The sequence below is a fragment of the Aulonocara stuartgranti genome (genome assembly GCF_965226115.1).
Source record: "Aulonocara stuartgranti genome assembly, chromosome: 7".
Taxonomy (NCBI): domain Eukaryota; kingdom Metazoa; phylum Chordata; class Actinopteri; order Cichliformes; family Cichlidae; genus Aulonocara; species Aulonocara stuartgranti.
In genome coordinates this window covers 14,820,878-14,841,596 of record NC_138945.1, presented here as the reverse complement: position 1 = coordinate 14,841,596, position 20,719 = coordinate 14,820,878, and the positions used below count along the sequence as shown (strand labels likewise).

Sequence of the window (20,719 nt, the reverse complement as noted above, 5' to 3'; positions counted from 1 at the left end):
GCCAAAGATTTGAAAGACTTGGGAAAGAAAACTCATGAGAGATGAGTCTAAAGACCCCAGAACAACTGCTAAGACACGAGCGAATGACTTAGCCAAGTTGGGAATTACAGCCTCAAAAAAGATAGTCACTTAAACCCTGCACAGTAATGAACTGTGAGCTTACAGACCAAGAAACACTCCACTTCTGAAGAAACAATGGAGAGGTGTAGAACCCAAAGTCACCATCATCACAGGGGTGAGAGTGTCATTGCTGTCAGGAAGGACTCATGAAGAAATTAAAGGCATGAGAAGATTCTGAAAGAAAACCGATCAGCATCAAAACTTGATCTGGGCCATTGCTGTGTCTTCCAACATAATAACGACCCAAAACATACGTTGGTCCTTGTGAGGAACTACCTCCAGAAGACCATTAAATCTGGAGAAGCTTGAGAGAATTACCAAAGAATGGACTGGGATTGACAAGACAATATAAGAAGGCAATAAAAAAATCCAAAATAAATTTAGGATGTTTGGAAAGGCTGTCTAATAATAATAATAATAATAATAATAATTCCTTGCTCTGTTTAACAGCATGGAAATTCTTACATTTTCATCTATATGTCTGTGTGTGACACAGAAGATAAGTATAATGGGTACCTTTTAACGTTTTTCTCTACAATGCAAATATGAGCATAATTTCATACAAAGAGAAGCCATGAAACATATAGAAGAAGAATTTTATTCAGCGTTAATACAATAAATATACAAAACTCAAACTACTGGTCATGCGATTGTAGGTGAAACCTTAAAATTGCACAAACATTTAGAGCAGATAGTCTACCATTTGTAAACTGCACAAAACATACACACATCCCTTCATATTTCATCTCAAAAACATTGATATATATTAATATATATAAAATTTAAGAGATGTGGATCAGCATTTTAATTTTCATTGTTTTTATACCACAATTCATGACTCTAAAGCACAGCTTGAAGCCACAGTCGGTCTACAGTACAACGCACAGTTCACATTGCATTGCAGCTTCATGTTTATATTAAAACTAACAGCAAAACCTGGAAGTGTAATTCAGCCTGATGCTTTTTAACTACTGTACTGGCCCAAATTAAGCCAGTGTGTAGGGAGAAAACAACTTAAAGAAATACAGAAAAGGCAAGAAGGAACCCACAGCCAGACTGTCCTGCACACACATTAAAAATTAAAGACCCAACTCCCTCCGTCCACACCCACCCACCCACACACACACGCACACAAAATGCAAAATCAAGGAAAGTGCTTTGCAGTTTGAATAACACATAGAAAGACAGATTCAAAGACATTTTAGCATGTGGAATTGTATTGTTAAATCTGATCACAAAAACGAGAGAGTAAAAGAACAGATGTGGTTGTAGTTTTGCTTGACTTCCAAAAAAAATTAAGAATACACAAGTGTCACAACACAACATCAATGTACTGGCCCCTTTTGTCAAATTTAAGTCACTTTTATTGTGATTACAACATACTGATACTGATTTACAAGACATACTTAAAACCAGAGGCCTGTCAAATTTTGTACAATCTTGTATAATATTTAACCTCGTCATGCAAGCGGAGAGCATCCTGAGTAAAGCTGAGGTAAATCTCCAGCACTGAAGGGAAGCTAGAGACGAATTACACTTTCCTTGCTGATAAATCGTGCAGCTGTGTGTATGGAGTAGTGGCTCTCTTTAGCAAAGGACACAAAATGGTAGGCTTCAGGTGAAAATCAAGCTGACTCAGCTAATGCAATAAAAAAGCAAGTTAAGCATCTAGACTACTGAGCAGGAAGGCCTGAGGGCACTGTTAGAAGTATCTGTACTGACTGCCAACGTCAGAGAAAGAACCCCAAGTCCAGATTTAAAATGCGACTTGCTGAGATATGCAGATCAATAGAAGCAGAAGATTTCAGTCAAATAAATACTTGACAATTACCTTTAAAGTGATACTCTAATATCAGACACTGCTTGTGGATTGTAGCTTTTGCAGAATGACAATTGTTGTCTGCTTAGATGGCAAAACAGTGCCATCAATCTGTGATCACAATCTACTTTGTCCATCCCTGTACTAACGACGCAGACTATAAACGATGGCGTAGCCACTGTGATGTTGCCCACTGCTTTGTCAACTCTGAGTTTTGAAACTTGATTGTTAGCACTTCCACAGCGCCAAAGCTGGATTTGGAGCCAAAAGTGACCATATTTGGATGAAAGGGTGGAGTGGCTGATGTTAGCGAGCAAGTAAAGTTGTCGCGGCTCAACCCGTTTCTTGTTTAAAGCTACAAACACGTTAATCTAATGGCTACACTTGGAGATTTTACATTGGGAATCTATGGGGGCTGACTCGCCTTTGGAGCGTTTTTGGCACTTCGGTGTGTTTTGGCCCCGGAAGTTGCCGTTTGCCTAAAATTGAAGGGTTAATTATATTATTTTATTTCTTGCTTCATTCTAATTGTAATATTTCATTAATGACAGAAATATCTTCCTTCTGTTATTCACCAGTCTCCACCGGTGAGTGCTGATACTTGGGTAGGTAAGATTTTAGATGAGATATCACTTTAAGGAATTTCAGGCTAAATACTTTTTACATACCCAATTCTAAGTTGAGCGAAGAGAGTAGAAAGCAAAGCAGCGGAGTGGAATGCACAGCATTCATCTTCAGCAGTATAAAGTTACTCCATTGGGGGTCAGCAGTGTTAGGCCATACACTCATGAAAGAAGAAAGCACCGAAACAGATCAAATAATGCTGCTTTAACTCAAAGATAACTTCCTTTTGCCAGATAAATAAATAAATTCAGAAAGAGAAAGTGGTGATTAGGTTGATAAACACACAGAAAGCAAGCATCTGTTCATGGTGAGAAATGCCCAGGTAACTTCAAACAGTCGGTTCAGCTACATTAGAATCTGCCTGAAGACGAGCAGGCCTCGAGGACAGCAACAACATTTAAAAAAAGGCACACAAACCTTCATTTAATTGGCCATACATCCACACAAACCCTGAAATCCACACAGAGACAAGAAAGTTGAGCACTCTAGTTAAAGGACTCCTAGAGTGCACGGTGTTGCAGGAGCAGGTAGACTGGGACAAGAGAGCCTGTTTGAAGGTTGAGAGGCTAAAGATTGTAGATGAGTGGATGTTCAGCTGTAGCACCCCCACAAAAACCCCTTCAGTAGTGTCAGAAAGATGGGGAGGGGGGCGTAACTTGTTCAAACAAGGCAGTTATAAGTGGAAGCTGGATACAGAGGAGGGTCAGATGAGCGAGCTCTCTGCTTCAGACTTGCTCCTTGAAGGCTCCTTGTGCAGCCCTGGAAGCAGCATTAGCAGTGGCCGTTTGTACAGTTTTGTTAGACATGACGCCCGTGGCAAATTCCTGCTGTGCCTTCTCAAAACTGGCACCGGTGGTACGGTACATCCCATGGACCTGAGGGGAGAAGGAAAGGCGGAAAAGAGGGTAAAATTAGGGCCTGAAGAGTCTGTAACAGACATCACTCAGATATCTTATAGGCTGACTGTGCATTTACCTTTTTGAACATGATGAGAGACAGGACAGCCAGAGCGGTAAAGAGAGCAGCAACGAGGATCATTATAATGCCCACTGGGATGCTTTTATTCAGGCCAGTCAAAGCTGAGATCCACCCGCTAGGGATAAGAAAATCATTAACACACAACAACGACGTGACAACTAACCAGTCTCACTACCATCTCAATCCTCTGAGAGAACTACTTGTTTAAAATGCTGTAGTTTACTTGGGTGAAGTCACACACCAGGAGCACTCAAACTACAGAGGGTAAAGCAAAGACCCGGCCTCCACACTACCTAGACCTAAAGGATGTGCCACCATAGACACTTACAGTGGCACAACAGGGACCTAGACAGTGTTATCCATGTGGCATGTTGTAGCTGTTCACTGTAAATACTCACTAGACTAAATGTATATTCTAATAAAAAAATTTTTTAAATGGTTCTTAACTAATGCAGGGTTTCCTCCTGCTTTCCTCCTAAAAGCAAAACAAAAACTGCAAGAAAAAAAAAAAAAAAAACGACAAGTTCAATATCTAATTAACACAAATATAGAAATATTTCAGGCTTGGTCTTAATCATCGCATTATCTGATCAGTTCATGAGATCTACGATATAGAGTACTGATACTTTTCTCAGTATAATACTAAGACCAAAATCTAGACTAAATGCAAAGCCAACCACCTCACTAAGTAACCCCAGATGTGTCTTTGTAACATCTGTCTTACCTAAAAATGTCATAAAAATACAATGCTATGGAAATTTATTTTAAGTCGTGTTATCTTACCTGGCTCCCCAGCCAGCGATGCCAATAGACTGGATGACATAGATGCCAATCTGACAGACGTAAATGAAGAAGAAAATAAAGAACCTGAACGAGCTGTCGATCCTGTAGAAAGATGAAAGTGGAGGATATAAAGAGCACAGTGGGCACAGGAGGGTCATCGTGATTGTTGTACTTGTGGACACAATTTTGGATCATGTTGTTTACCTGAATGCAGCATAAAGCGGTCTGTACCAACAGACAAAAGAACACGGCGTGAAAAGCAGAAGCCAGAGGATCGACAAGCCAAAGTCCACACCTCGGTTTCCATCCACAGCAAACCAGGAGAGGCAGGCGATCAGGTTTGCAAGCAGAGTCCCAGTGTGCACTGAAAGGTCAAGAGAGAGAGAAAAAAAATACAGTAAATATGTGGAGGGGGACTTCGGCTTAAGTGTGACGGTGTGCCAGAACGGCTGTTTAAGTGTACATGCCAAAACATGGAAAATAAGCTGAAGGAGAAGTGTCCAATCAAGTCCTACCAAATCAAGCCTTGGATGGAAGAGGAGGAAACACTGAAACTTAATATTTAAACATGTAACACAGTGCAGGACTGGAAACAACATACGCACACACACGCGCACACAGTTAATAATTCATTACCATTTGCTCTCGAGGGCCTAACAGTGTCTGCAAAGTTAAAGGTATTACACATTCACTGAGTCAGTTTGACTGCAGGGATTTTACAGCACAGTGTGAAATATGACAATAGCCCGCTAGCTGACATAGCAGTGGTACCGAGACCCTTCACCTGAGCTTGAAAAAGATACAGCCGGTTGATTTAAAAATCAAAGTCTTTGTACTTATTAGTAAAAACGACTGAATTCTGTAAACCAGCCTTATAGCAAATCATATGATCAAGCTGCTTCATCAGGTTGCAAGACTGCGGCACGTGCATTTGTCATGTGGCTACTGAATTCTACTTGAAGTCTTGACTCCACCCCCCACATACACCAACAGAGAGTATTTTTCACCATCAGGAGCTATGAGGTTTTGACTCGGGGAGTTGGTGGATTAAACTACTCAGGACTGCTTTAAATGAGTCATCTGAAACAGCAGATTATCAGCTCATTAACAATTTCATTATTTCAGCAGATGTGGTTCTACGTGTTTGCACGTATGAACGTAGTTTAGAATGCAGTTTGCTAAAAAAGTTTGCTAGTATTAGCTGATAATTTAGCACAAATGTTTAATGCAAACAAGGCCACTTCATTGGCAAGTGCAGAATCAATGGGTGATCTCACAGTGTCTAAGTCCATCTTTTAGATACAGTCTGTGGGGAACATGCATAAAACTATGTATGCAAGCAGGAATAAAAATGCAGATGCTATCTTTTTATCAGATACGTAAGTTTATAGTCATTTCGAGTCCTTTCTTTAGTTGTAAATGGATATACACATCCTCTCTTGTCATTTTTGCACAAAAAAAAAAAAAAAGAAAAAAGGAACTAAAGAGCATGAGTAATCTGAGCTGCAGTGGCCGTCCCTGTAAGTACAAGTAGGCCACAGGTGATGCACTACTTATAGCCTAGCTCTGAAATCCAGAGGATAAAAAACTCCAGACTTGGTACAAGACAGCAAATTTCTTCTGTCAATTTTAAGAAAAAGTTTACTTACACATCCAGAGGTAGTACATGATTTTGACTGTCTTCTGAAACTCTACGGGAATGTCTACAGTAATATCGTGGTAGAAACACGGAGCCACAGGAAACCTCTCTGGGAGAGGAGGCCAGTTGTTTTTCCTGCCTACAATAGCAGAAAAAAAAAAAAATCAAAGTCAAGCTTGTGAGTTACTTCAACATCTTTTTGAAAGTGTCGCTCAGGTTTTACGTGCTGCTCTTCTGTCAGATGACAGTTAGCAGTTACTGAGTGCAAATACTGATTCCCGCTTATTTTTTGTGTGCATGAGAATTAACATTTAAATTAACATGTAGTCATTGCTTGGCATATAATGAGCCATTCTGTGGATTTATAAGCGTCATCATTATCTGTAATGCTTTGCTATGACAGCACTGATCTGTGGCTGTGTTGTGATGACATACTAACCCCCAGATACGTTGATTGACTGCATCTCTCGCTCCCGGCGGTCCAGCTCTGCAGCCTTATTTTCCAGCTCTTCCTGTCTCCTTAGCAGCTCAGCAGCTGCCTGCGACTGCTCCTGCAAACACACACAAACAAATGTCAACACATTGGAAATAGTACACAAACTTTTTGGCCAATTACTTTCCCCCTCCCTGCTCACTAGAAATGCTCCATTTCTACTTTTGGAATAAATCCAATTCTCTGCAGAGACAGCACCAGCAGGAGAACAGACATCATAACAACACATTCCCCAGAGTCTGCTTCACAAACGAGATGCTCAATCTCAAGTTATTTCCTCCACCAACCACGATTTCCCTCTGACTCTGTGTCTACTTCTGCTACAAAGGCCAATCACAGATAGAGGCGGTCTCCCGCAGAGCCACTTTTCTGTCCACAAACTCAGTGTGAAATCAGCCGTGGTGTTAATACATTTTCTCTCAGTCTCTGCTGGTGTTGCTGGACTAAAACAATAGATGCACCACAGTCTGCTTGCTCATGGTGACACGTAATGCTCTCACCTCAGTTCCAATAGCTTTGGTAACTCAATCAGCATTTCTTTGTGTAAAAATAAGAATGCCTGAAAAGAAAGTGGCAGAAACTACAGCAGCAGCTGTAAGCATAGCCAAAAGTTCTACTGAAATAACTGCTGTTATTTGGCTGTATACCATCAACACATATACCTGTGGTTGAGCTTGTGAGTAGGCTGGGGGCTCCTCTGTGGGTTTCATGATGGCTGGCTGAGTGCTGACAGCAGGGCCTGTAGTCTTGGGGGCCATACTTGCAGGTGTCTATAAAGTACACATGGTTAGAGCAAAACTACATGATTCCTATAACTGCTAATGATGTGACCTCACAGTTAATCAGAGGTTTGTATTGCAATACTCAAAACACAACTAAATCTCATATTTTATTAGAGCATTAATAAAGATGCACAGCAAAAAAATAAAAAAAACAAATGAAAGCAACAAACGGTGAAGAGCACATGTATGAAAAAAAAAAAACGTACAATACAAATTTGTGAAATTGATGAGGTTGTACTGTAGAGAGAGAGAAGCCTGTGTAAGCTCTTAAGAGAAACAAAAATGTTTGAGCCAAGCTAAGCAGTGATACAATATCCATGCTCAAAGATCTAGTGCCCAACCTTTTGCAGCCATATAACAACATCTTTTCAAGGCCATTTCTTCACAAAGCTTCAAAAAGCTAAACTGACCACAATACTTCAGTCTCTTGGCTTCCAAACTTTTTATTGAAACAGTCTTCTTACAGCCCTTTGTCACTGATAAAGTTGCTTCTCAGATGGATTCAGTCAAATAACATTTAGATGGCTGAAAATGATTACACTGATGCAGTCACATATCTTGCGACTGCTGAAAGCGATCTTGAATTCCAAGGTGGGAACCACTGCTCAATGTTAGGATTTAGTCTTATGTAACTGCATGTGTGTATGTGCTAAGATATGTGCAGTTGGAAGGCACAAAACAACAGTGAAGCTGTTGGCAGTGAAGCTATCGAAGAATGGCTGAGCCTGTTGGGCTGCACGGGTAAAGGCTTAATAATCGGGGTCTTGCCAATGGACCCTAACCCAAGGTCTGAAGGATTCCTAGTATTCCTCTCCTGGGGAGGATAACAGAGGTCCCAAGTTTCTTACCCATCGCCATCTTTTGAATACTTTGCTACTGGAGACCCTACCAGGGGCAAGTCAAAACTCCAGCTCAATAAGGTGGCAATTCTTAGAGTGGAAGCTTTCAGGACACATGTCTTGGTGGCTTTAGGAGCTGAGCATGTGAACCACGTGATCACTATGTTCTAGCAGTTGCCTATATATACAGACTGGGCAGCGACTCATAACAAGACGACAGCTACAGACAAGAGAAAGAAACAGAGACAGGGTGAGATTAGTGATTTGGAAGAGGCTCAGAGTCGAACAATACTGGGATGGATATTTCTCAGCATTTAGATAAGGTGTTCTGGCCATGTCTAGCTGAAACAACAGGGCAGTGACATCAGCAACAAAGAGAGGTCCGGTTTGCCTGGTCTGTACCCACGACCAATAACATAGCTAAGTGCATAGAATACATGTCTGAACTATACAAAACTGTAATTGTATATTCCATTATTAGCTTGGGATCCATTAATATGATGAAATATTTTATTTAAAAAAAACCCCAAAACTAAAGCATAAACTGAGACTGAATAATCATCAGCTGCTCTTCTCTGACTGAAGAGTGTGGCATTTTACAGATAAAGCACAACTCTTTGTTGTCACACTTGTCTGCCTTGGCGGACAGATGTGGGATTTATTAGTCTTTTATTCTGCTGAATATAATTTTAAAGGAATGTGATTTTCACATGTATTACAAAGCTGGAAAAATAAGTAAAACTTTAGGCTCAAATACCTACTGAGTAATTCTGGTGGACCTACCTGATCTTTAACCTCACTGCTACTAAATGCAAATATCCAAGTACTCACCGATTTGCCATCTGCAAAGGGATTGTACTCCTCTAACCCTGGAGGAGATGTCTGTCTCACTTGTGTCACTGATGGATCCTAAAAAAAAAGGAAGAAAAAAGGATTAAAAGGGAATGCTTTACATGAGATAAATGTAATTGAGTAATACTATAAAGCAATACATTTTGTTTGATCTGTCTTGTCTTTGTGTTTCAACCAGGGATAGCAGTAGAAATCCCTACAGAGTAAAACCCTCCATTATTCTGCTGAGATCCAGGCCAAAGCTCTCTGTATTCAAAATGCAACAGGCCTATAATTCAATACTGGCAAAGACAAGATGATTCCAATAATTTTCACGAGAACGTCATTATAAATAGCCAAGACCACGAGTTTCTTGAGCTGCTCTGGCAGCCAAAGACCGAAATAAAAAGACATACTTTGGTTATGCTTTGTGCTCCTAAACTGCTAAAGCACTCCATGCTTCTTTTAACTACAGTCCTAATTTGCCAGACTGACATATCAAAACTACTTTCAAAATAAAGCAAGCCACTACTTTATATTCTACCTCCATTTGCATGCAAAACTCCTTTTTCCTGTCAGTGTCAGCTAAGCTACACTGTCATACATCTCTTTTGATAATAAGCTCACCATCAGCTGCCGTCAGTCACGCACGAATTTCAAATTGTTGCTCAAGATTAACATCTAATCCGTATAGTCCGAAGTGCTGTCCTTATCCCGTCTCAGTGCAGTCCTCTCCGTCTCCCTGACTCTTAAATTTCCACACACACACACACACACACACACTAAATATTTCAGGGCCTGTCGTGTTTAAAATTTAACGCTGCACTAGTGCGTGGCTGGACAAACACATACTGCAGATTCAACGAAGTCTTCATTTTGAAACCTCCAGCTCTGGAGTTCCTGCTCCAGAACATTAAAAAACAAAAACAAAAAACAAAACAAAACAACAACCCCCCCACCCCCACCCAAAAAACACAAGGAGAATCAGCAAACGTGTGTTCACCATGATCTTGATTAAAGTGCAGGATTCAAAAAAGGTGCACAGTTCAACCACCTGACGACACCATATCTAAGACTTCAACTCTCTGTGGTTTCTACTCATTTCACGTTTGATTAAGCTACAAACCTTACAAAGTGAGCTCTTAGCTGCCTTACAAAGTTTTTTTTATTCGCTAACATAGAGCCTAATGTCTGAGCCCACATCCAGAGAAATAGGCCAAAACAGCCTCAACAATCTGATGTAGGGCTGGGCGATATGACCCAAAATTCATATCTCGATATTTTTTAGCTGGATGGCGATATAAGATATATATCTCGATTTTTTTTTTAAGCCATAAAGTAAGAACAAAAAGAGAGTTCTTAGTCAAAGCTGTGTCCCAGATGTCACACAGGCACTTTTATTAACATACAGCACAGATGTACATGAAAAATTACTCAAAATTAAATTATGAGAATTCATTAAATAATAATGCTCCATAAATAAAAGAAAACAAGGTTGTTTTTGTGCTAAACAAAGAGCTCACAATTGTGCAGTCAAAATGTAAACTAAAAGACGCTGAGCGTAATAACAAAGACAGATTTCACAGCTGCTCTGTTCCCAAGTTTTATTGTGTGACTGATAGCCTGGAGTTTGAAATCCACTTCATAACCACGTCTCTTACAGGTGCCATTTATGGTCCTTATACACACACAATACGGTAATATTACGTTGATGCACAGTACGTATCACTCCGCGAAGCTCCTCGGTAGCCGTAATGCGCCGACAATCTATCAAGCGGTGCAGCTCCGTAGCTTACCAAAGTCGTACTCAAACATTTTTGACAGATTGCTGAGCGCCGTGTTCCACATAAAATCGGTTCGCGGCCATCAAGCACAACCAGAATTCATACATAAGGCGCGCTATCAACTTTTGAGAGAATGAAAGGATTTTAGGGTTAGCGCTGTTAGCTCATTAGCATGTTTAGCTCGTTAGCACGTTGACGCCGTCCAGCCCCACGCATGGGGCGATGCGCAGTAACTCGTTAACGGAGATTTGCCGTGTCCGTCTTGTCGCTGCCTGCACGTGAAGCGATGGGGGAGGAGGGGGAGTTGTCTTCAGTGAAGGCGAGGCGGAGTAACGTTGCGTAGAGACAAAAGTGGACGAAAGAGAGGCAAACTTGCGGCTCCACAACTATAATTATAACGTAACATAGACTATATCGATATAAAGGATATTGTCACATCTTATATCTCGTATAAAAATATATCGATATGTTTTAAAAACTCGATATATCGCCCAGCTCTAATCTGATGCATGACTGCGAGTGATGAAGCTTAGTAGGAAAGGAGCCAACGAGTACCCTGGAACCACATGTCACCATATGATTTCATGAACTATTGAACATAGCTCAGAGAAGGGAAAAAGCTCCCATTATCCTGAGGCAAGGCAGCCAGAGCCAACGCATGACAGAGAAGTGGGAGGACAGCAGGGCTTCAGCACTCGTGTTAGTATGTTAATGAACCCAATTAATTATTCACTCTCCTTGCGTCTGTGTGGTCAGCCTGTACCATCTTCCCATCAACGCTGGGTTCTTTTAAGTCTGTGCAATGAATCAAACCAACTAAAATAGATTTTTTTTAATATAGTATTCTCTGACAAAAACAAACAAAAAACACACATGCTTTCCTTGTACTGTGTAGAACCAAGCAGGCACAGATATATCACAATTAACAAATACATTGTCTGAGGTTAAAGAACCACAGGTCTAATTCTGGATTAGTCTGATTCTGACTCAGAAATTAGATCTGTTATTTATGACAAAAGGCTGATCCATTTAGTTCAGCTGTATACTGCTCTGTTTTATACTGCTAAATATCAGCAGTAGTGTGCTGTGGCTACTGAGAGGAAGTTAACAGCAAACTACCAACAAATGAGATGACCGGTATAAAAAACTTAGATAACTGTGGCTTTGGCTTCTCTTTTTGTTGTTATAACACTTGCAGGGAAGTATTTACTGCATTTACAGTAGAACAAGGTGTTGTCATCTATCAATTACTGCTATTTTACTTCCTGCTTCTTACCAGCAACATAACACGTGTTGTGTGTGGATGTGCACAATATTGACTTTTAGACTGAGCTTAAATTAAGCTTACTGTAAATAAATTACAGGATTACTACAAATACGTGGGTTCAACCACTAGTTTAACATCAAACAGATAACACCATTATGTGCATTTTGTAAATTATCCTCATTTAAAGAGCATAATTTATTGCTCATTCAAAGAACATTATATTATTTGAGGGCTTCTAGTTTCCAAATATGAAGTTTTACTCATGTTATTTGTTGTGTATGACAAAAAAAGTTGATTTTAAGCTTTTGATGGACATAACAAGCACACTGAAGATGTTACTGCTGAGTTCAAGAAACTCAAAATGACGTCCAGATGAACAGAATCAACTTTTGGAGATCTAAATGACAGTCCATTTATTTATCTTTTAAGCATTTCATAGAAAATACTAAAAACTAGAGATGGCACGATACCACTTTTTTATGTCCGATACCGATACCGATATCATAAATTTGGATATCTGCCGATACCGATATGAATCCGATATAGTGTTTTTTAATCAACAAAACTGTTTTTTAAATATCTTGCTGCATTTTGTATAAGTTCATACTCAAGTTTAAAACAACAACTACACTAAAGCTATTCTGTTATACCTGTATGCAAAAAAAAAATTTCATAGTTCAGCAATACTGATCAATCTAATAAACTTAAACCTACACCATCCTCCCTATTCTGGTATTTTAAAGAGTACTTAGCATAAATATTAAGCAACCTAACTAATAGGGTTCCAACTCCCAGCAACAACAAAAATAAATAAATAAATAAAAAATAGGGAACCACCCCTCACGCTTAAATAGATTCAACATCTTTCTTCAACAAAATTGCAGACTGCACAGATGGTACCTTCCCAAAGCTTACTAGGATATATATATATATATATATATATATATATATATTAGACTTAATAGTCACTATATACAGTAATTGACTTCTATTCATTTTACATCAAATTAAAACTTTGGGTGTCAGATAATTATTTATTAAAAGCTAGACATTTTAAATGAGAATAAAAAAGAAAAGTATGTCTTTGTGCCCCCTTTTCCCTGTTAATGCCCTATCAGCCCCCCTGGCTAAACTTTGCTAGATCCGCCCCTGCACAGTTACCAGCCGTCAGCTACGTAGAAAAAGATCCTCGAGTAGAAAGTAATATTAAATACATTCTAACAACAGCTGATCAAGCTTAAACGTGCTGCTGTTGTTCAGCCGCTGGTTTCCTCTTTCTGGTGCAAAATGGGCCAAAAGCAAACTAGAGACACGGACTCGCGACAGAAAAGCCGATCAGCTGATCGTTAAGCAGTTTCATGATTGAAGTAGCAGCAGGAGAGGCAGTCGTTTGTTAAGCTTAACGCAGGAATGCTTTACAAACATTCAGAGATGGACTTACACACTTGCTTTACTTCTCTCGGGATAACTTTGTCGGAGATGAAATGCCGGGTTGCTAGCGAAGCTCCACATGCTATCCAGACCACCGACAGGTCCCGCATGCCACAGCCGCTCTATCACGTGATGCATACTGCTCCGACGTGCTAACGTTCTGAGGTGAGTTACGGCGTGTTGCAAGTTCCCTTTCAGTCGATTCACTCGGTACAACACATAAGTATGGGATATCACGCCCTCGCGTGTCCTGGCTGAAGAAACCTTTATTCACGCCTTTACGGCAGATGACGTGTGATGACACGCGCAAGGCCCCGCCCGCACATATAGCCGCTGCCATCACCGTCATCCCTCAGTTCTTATGCTCTTCACCTCGCTGAGAACACCTCTGCTGAGTTGGGCTAGCTAGCTACTGCTAGTTAGCTCCGTTGTCTGCCAACTTGAACCTAGCTTAACTGCCCCTGTTGGTGTTAGCCTCCACCGCCCAGCTGGTGCGTAGGCTGCCCGCGGAGCGCTATTTTCAAGTTTTTCTTGTGCAGCGTTTCGCTTTGCGTTTTGGGAATGGACTCCAAACCGAAGCGAGCAAAGCAGAAATCTTCTGTTCGCCCCTGTCCTCAGGGATGTGGTTTCTCTTTGCACGACAGCGACCAGCACGATGCCTGCCCTGTCTGCCTGGGGATCGTCCACGCTAGGAGAGCGTTGACGGAGCCCGAAGCTTGTGCGTTTTGTCGCCAGCTCCGACGCTCGACCCTGGAAAGACGGGTGACGTTTGTAGAAAGAGTGCTGGGACGCTCGGCTGTCGCACGGCATGACCCTCTTCTTTCCGAGTCTGGAGCCCCGGCTTCGTCCGAGTCCGAAGACGAAAATTTTCAGGTCGATGTCCCCGCGATTAGCTGGGCTGACCACATGGAATACGTTGACGGGTTAGCCGATGACGGACCGGAACCATGCAGGAGCGCTGACGGGCTTCAGCCTGGGTTGAAGCCCGCCAGCGCTCCCCAGGAAGACGATGACGTGCTGGACATCGGCCTGGACATCCATGGTTTGTCGGAGGATGAGCAGGAGAGCTCATTGTCGACCCAATATGCCGCCGCTGCTGCGCCGGTCGGCCACGATGACACCTCTCTTTTCTCCCTGTTTCGCCGTGCCGCTGAGAAGCTGCAGGTGGACTGGCCCTCTCCTCCACCAGCTCGGAAGCCGTCGCGGTTTGCGGGTTTTTTCCTTCCACCGGAGCCCGCAACGGCCAAAAACTGCCTCCCCATGTTCCCAGACTTTCTCTGCGAGCTAACAGCGTCATGGGACAAACCTCTGTCTACCCGCGTCACTGTGCCCGGCTATGGACAGTACATGGAATTGGACGGCGCCGAGGGAGCTGGTTTAGCTAACCCACCCCCTATGGAGCCGTCTCTGGCTGCTTATCTGGCCCCGTCCCATAACCATGGTGTCGGTGGCCCCGCAACTCTGCCGTCCAAGCACTGCAGATTCTCGGCCTCGCAGCTGGAGAAGATTTATCGGGCTCAGGCCGGCACCGCTCGAGCCATGAGCTCCGTCACCATGCTCCAGACGTACCAAGCAATGTGCCTGGCGGAGCTTGGATCGCTGGTTCCGGAGGACAGCCCGCTGTCACCTCTTCTTAACGAGGTTAGAGTCACCACGGATTACATCCTCCGTGCGTCTCGCTGTGCAGCGCTCTCCCTGGGCAGAGGGATGGCTTCGACAGTGGTGGCGCAGAGGCACCTGTGGCTGACCCTCTCCGACGTCCCTGATAGAGACAGAGCTGTGTATCTGGACGCACCAGTGTCTGCGGCTGGGTTATTCGGACATTCACTTGAAGCCATTCAGGCTAGATTCGATCTGAGGAAGAAGCAGACGGAAGCTCTGCGCGACATCATCCCCAGACGCCAGCCCCAGCCCAAGCCCACTGCTAGCTCTCACAGGCCCGCCGCTCCTCTGACAGCTGGCAAGAGACCGGCGCCCACTGCTGGAGTGGGAGGGCCGCCGGCGAGAGCACGTACTCCGGCCCGAGCTCCACGCCAGTCGGCCTGGGGCAAAGGCCCTCCCCCGGGCCCCCGACGGGACCCGACGCCCAGGAGGAAGAAGCCTCAGCCCTCCTAGCTGTGATTGCGAGTGGGGAAGGGATCCGGCAGCAGGGAGACGCTGCTCTTACCCCTCTGTTGCCGCACAAGAGGTGCCGCTTAAGTTCTGTTCAGGTTGTCAGCCCCAGAAGGCGCTGCACTTCCCTATCGCGGTCTCCCAAGCACATAACCCCTGCACACGGTTCAGATGTGTTGAATGTTCAAGCGACCACATCGAGTGTTCCCGCTGTTTTTCATTGTTATGCCCCGGAAAAGGTGCACCCAACAAAATGTATAAATGTACATGTTCCCATGTTGCAATCAATAAAGAGTGTTGTTTACTCTCAAACAATCTCAAATGCTCAACCTGCAGGCGAAATGAGCCAGGTCAGACAGGGGATGCAGTCCCCTGCAGACACACTGGGGGGCGACGGCGCCCCGCCGTCAGTGCTGCAGGCCAGCCGGCTGGCTGCTCACTTCCCTCAGTGGCGCGCTTGCGCCCCCTCTCCGTGGGTGCTGCAAACCGTTGCCATGGGTTACCGGTTGCAGTTCCGGGTCAAGCCGCCTCGTTTCCAAAGAGTCGTGAACACGATTGTCAACCCCGAGGCAGCCTTGGTACTCAGAGAGGAAATACAGGCGCTATTACAGAAGAGAGCAATACGGGTGGTCCCCGCTTCGGAGACGGACAAAGGTTGGTACAGCCGTTATTTTGTCATTCCGAAGAAAGGGGGAGGGCTTCGTCCCATCCTCGACCTGCGAGTCTTGAACACGTACCTGCGAACGTACAGGTTCAAGATGCTAACACTCAGACAGCTCCTGAGTGCAGTCGGCCCGGGAGATTGGTTTGCGACAATCGATCTAACAGATGCTTATTTTCATGTCGCTATACACCCGAAACACAGGCAGTTTCTGAGGTTTGCATTCGAGGGCGTAGCCTACGAATACCTAGTGCTGCCGTTCGGGCTGTCGCTCGCTCCCCGCACCTTTACGAAATGTGCCGAGGCAGCGCTAGCGCCCCTCAGGAAGAGGGGCATCCGCATCTTGGCCTACCTGGACGACTGGGCTCTCGTGGCTTGCTCCAGAGAACAGGCGGAGACGCAGCTGTCGTGGGTTCTGTCACACATTCAGACACTGGGGTTCTCTGTGAACTTTCAGAAGAGCTCGCTAATCCCAGGTCAACAGATCGCTTTTCTCGGTCTGGAAATATGCTCTCTTTCCAGCCGCGCACGGTTGTCAGAGCACAGAGTGGCCGCGTTTCATCGCTGCCTCGCTCAATTTCAGCTGGGACGCAGACTGCGTTTCCAGACGATATTGCGCTTGTTGGGCATGATGGCATCTATGATCGCCGTAGTGCCGCTTGGGCTGTTGAAAATGAGAGCGTTTCAACGCTGGACTCTCTCTCACCGTTTGTGTGCTTCGCGTCACCTCCGGAGGAGGCTGCCGGTAACTGCGTCTTGCATGCTAGCTCTCCGTCCTTGGAGGGAGCCCGGGCTACTGCACCAGGGCTCTCGGATTGGGAGGGTGTTGTTTCGCAAGGTGGTGTCCACAGATGCTTCCCTAAGTGGGTGGGGAGCGCTGTGCGAGGGTGCGTCAGTGAGAGGGATCTGGTCCGCGGCTCAGCGCCAGCTGCACATCAACCACTTAGAGCTGTTAGCAGTGTTCTTAGCTCTAAAGCGTTTCCGTCCAGTCCTGCAGGGCCAGCATGTCTTAGTCAGGACGGACAATTCAACAGTGGTGTCTTATATAAACAGGCAGGGAGGAACACGCTCTCTTCCCCTGTTGCAGCTGTCTCGCTCTCTGCTGTTATGGTGCAGTGTTCATTTTCTGACTCTAAGAGCCACCCATGTCCCGGGCCACCTGAACCTGGGGCCGGACCTTCTCTCCAGGGGGGGTCCTCTGGTGAGAGAATGGAGGTTACACCCTTCAATAGTGGCTCAGATTTGGGATCTATTTGGCGAGGCGCAAATAGATCTTTTTGCTTCCAGGGTGAATGCTCACTGCCCCCTGTACTTCTCCATAATCGACCACGATGCACCCTTGGGCTTGGACGCGCTAGCGCACCAATGGCCAGACGTGCTCCTGTATGCATTTCCCCCAGTGGAAATGATATCTCCAATTCTGGAGAGGGTGCGTCGGCATTCCCTCTCTCTGATCCTGGTGGCCCCTTGGTGGCCCGCGAAGTCGTGGTATGCAGAAATAATCAGCCTGCTTGCAGCAAGTCCTTGGCAGCTTCCTCTCCGCAGGGATCTCCTCTCTCAGGCGGGGGGGGAAGTGTTTCATCCGCGCCCGGATCTGTGGCACCTTCATGCTTACCTGCTGAGAGGTTAAACTTGGTTGCTAAGGGTCTGCCACCTAGTGTGGTAGCGACGATTCAGAGCGCCAGGGCCTCGTCTACTAGAGGCTTGTACGCTTACAAATGGCGAGCCTTCGAGCGATGGTGCCAGGACCGCCACACTCTCCCATTTCAGTGCTCTATTGTGGATGTTTTGACATTCCTGCAGGAGCTGTTGGATAAGGCCTTTCGTTTTCGACGATCAAGGTTTATTTAGCGGCTATATCTGCTTGTCATATCGGTTTTGACGGGGTGACACCAGGTGCGCATCCCCTCGCCGTGCGTTTTCTGAAAGGGGTTCGCCGGCTGAGGCCCGTGCTTAAGTCCTGTGTCCCGGCTTGGGACTTGTCTTTGGTGCTGGAGGCCCTTTGTGGCCCTCCGTTTGAACCCGTTGAGTCGGTAGATATGAAACTTCTTTCGTATAAGACCGCATTACTTCTCGCTTTGGCCTCGGCGAAGCGAGTGGGGGACCTTCATGCGCTGTCTGTGCATCCTGCCTGCACACAGTTTTCTCCTGATGGCCGCAAGGTCGTATTGCGTCCGAATGCCGCCTATCTTCCCAAGGTCATGCCTGCATCTTATAGTTCAATGGAGTTTGAGTTGCTGAGCTTTTGCTCCCCTCCTTTTGAATCTGAGGAGCAGAGGAGGGTGCATTCTCTTTGTCCGGTGCGTGCGCTACGCACCTACATTGAGCGCACTCGGGATGTGCGTTTGTGTGACCAGTTGTTTGTCTGCTTCGCTAATCCGAATAGAGGTAGAGCTCTGTCCAGGCAGAGGCTGTCCCACTGGATTGTAGAAGCTATCTCGCTGGCATACAGCACCGGAGGTTTTGCGTTGCCCCACGGGGTGGGAGCTCATTCCACCAGGGGGATGGCGACCTCATGGGCTCTTTTTAGAGGGGTGCCTGTGGCTGATATTTGTGCAGCGGCTAATTGGGCGTCGCCGCACACTTTTGTGCGGTTTTATCGGTTGGACGTTACAGCCCCTTCGGTGGCTCATGCTGTCCTTTCTGCTGGGTCTACCACTCACTAAGGATGTGGTGGTCCCGTTCCGGTTCGGTGGCTGCTCTGCGGGGCGTGTATATAGGTCCCATACTTATGTGTTGTACCGAGTGAATCGACTGAAAGGGAACGGTTAGTTATGTCTATAACTTCTGTTCCCTGAAGGAGAGGAACGAGGTACAACACAGGGTGGCCCCACTGAGCAGTTGGCTCGGTGAAGAGCGGCTATCGAACTGAGGGATGACGGTGATGGCAGCGGCTATATGTGCGGGCGGGGCCTTGCGCGTGTCATCACACGTCATCTGCCGTAAAGGCGTGAATAAAGGTTTCTTCAGCCAGGACACGCGAGGGCGTGATATCCCATACTTATGTGTTGTACCTCGTTCCTCTCCTTCAGGGAACAGAAGTTATAGACATAACTAACCGTTTTGTGAGGTGCTTTCGTGATATTTAATGGATCGGATTACATTTTTTATTTTTCTCCGATATCCGATCCAGTAATTTAGGTCAGTATCGGACCGATACCGATACGTAATATCGGTCCATCTCTACTAAAAACAGCATTAAATGTTTAGATTCCCAATCAACTGCTAAAGACATAAACCCAGTTTGGCTGGTTGATGTTAAACAAACAAACAAACAAACAAACAAACAAACAAACACTTCTTTAGCTTATTCTTAGCATGCTCCAATCAAACAATCAATGTTAAAACAATCAATGTGGTCTTAATGAAACTGAGGGAAGCACCTCGTGATTATTTTAATTATTAAATAGTCTTATGTTTTTGGTCCATTAATGTTAGAAATTTCAGAAAATAGCAAAACTTGATTGTTTTGATGAGTACACCTGATATGAGCGGAGGAGGATAGGCCTGGAAATACCAAGGAGCACATGATCACATGAATGCTTTCATTATGACACAACACTGTGTGAGCGTAAACACAAGACGTCTTCAGTCAGACGCCTAAATAAAGACAACAGCACAATAAAGGCAAGGGAAAGGATGTTTGTCTCTGTTTTTACGTTCCTACACAGCATTACATGATCAGGTGATCAGTTTTTAACATTATCGTCTCCAGGTTGGCAAGTTAAGTCAATCACTCTAACGTAATGTCAAACATAAAAGAAACAATACGCAACATCTGAGCATAAGTTGTTTAACTAGGTCGTAAATGTGAGGAAATATGTCGAGCAGGTGGGAATTTAAAGGGATGGGGGATAATTATAACAGAACCCAGCGACCCAACCTGCTTCAGTTTGAATCAGAGCCAACACCTGGAAGCATAGCCTCATATCTTTTAATGTTATGTCACTTCTGCCAGTCAGAGTGCGGCAACATTAAGTGACAGTTCAACTGAAACCGAGCGGGAGGGTTTTGGCAGCAGCTAATTTAAAGTCGCCTTATCAGAGCAGGTTTATTCAAACCAACCCCATGCCAGTCTTTCCTAGCCACGCAGTCTTAATGTAAAATGATACGGCAGCTAAAGTTAAAGTGGCTAATGTAGGCTAATGTAGGCTGTTAAGGTTACCTGAAACGGGTTGCTGAAGTCCGGGTCCGCGAAGGGGTTGCTGTCGAAATCTGACATTGTCCAAATAGGACGACTTATTCCGCTAAATGTGTCTTAAGGCTAATATTTATAGCCAAAGTCGGCGCAGAGAGTTACAAAAGACCAACTGTTTCGAACAAATTGTAATAGAAAAGACAAGGGCTGAAGTCAAACGTCAGACTGTCCAGGTGGGGGATTGGTCACCAGCAGCGGAACACACGTGACATAACGAGACGTCAGGCGGAAGTAGGGAAACGTAAAAAAAAAAAAGATCCAAAAAGTAATTTTTTTAAAAAAATAATGTTTTATTTAGAAATAATTTAACGCTTTACTCACACTCATTTTTACATTTTGTCATAGAATTGTGATATTT

At 44.5% G+C, this 20,719-nt stretch overlaps 1 protein-coding gene across 2 annotated transcripts; it reads right to left on the bottom strand.

Moving 5' to 3' along the window:
* Positions 1–700: 700 nt before the first annotated feature.
* LOC309711837 (secretory carrier-associated membrane protein 1-like) lies at positions 701–20,581 on the bottom strand. Of its 2 annotated transcripts, none has more exons than XM_082542326.1 (9): positions 20,329–20,581; positions 8,909–8,986; positions 7,119–7,226; positions 6,403–6,514; positions 5,974–6,102; positions 4,529–4,688; positions 4,325–4,426; positions 3,539–3,656; positions 701–3,438 (listed from the first exon to the last, which is right to left on the bottom strand). In XM_082542326.1, exons 1-9 carry the CDS (start codon positions 20,383–20,385, stop codon positions 3,289–3,291), a joined length of 1,014 nt encoding a protein of 337 aa, XP_082398452.1. In that variant the 5' UTR covers positions 20,386–20,581; the 3' UTR covers positions 701–3,288. The 2 variants fall into 2 exon arrangements, with proteins under 2 accessions (XP_082398452.1, XP_082398453.1); XM_082542327.1 differs by lacking the exon at positions 20,329–20,581 and adding an exon at positions 9,536–9,637.
* Between the last annotated feature and the right edge of the window lie 138 nt (positions 20,582–20,719).

Bases quoted from the DNA above. Each gene is read 5' to 3' on its own strand.
- LOC309711837 (XM_082542326.1), bottom strand. From the start codon at position 20,385: ATGTCAGATTTCGACAGCAACCCCTTCGCGGACCCGGACTTCAGCAAC. The intron at 6,515-7,118 runs GTATATGTGTTG...GTGTGTTTGCAG, and splicing joins ACTCACAAGCTCAACCACAG to GAGCAGTCGCAGGCAGCTGC. The intron at 3,657-4,324 runs GTAAGATAACAC...TCTTATCCCTAG, and splicing joins ATCGCTGGCTGGGGAGCCAG to CGGGTGGATCTCAGCTTTGA.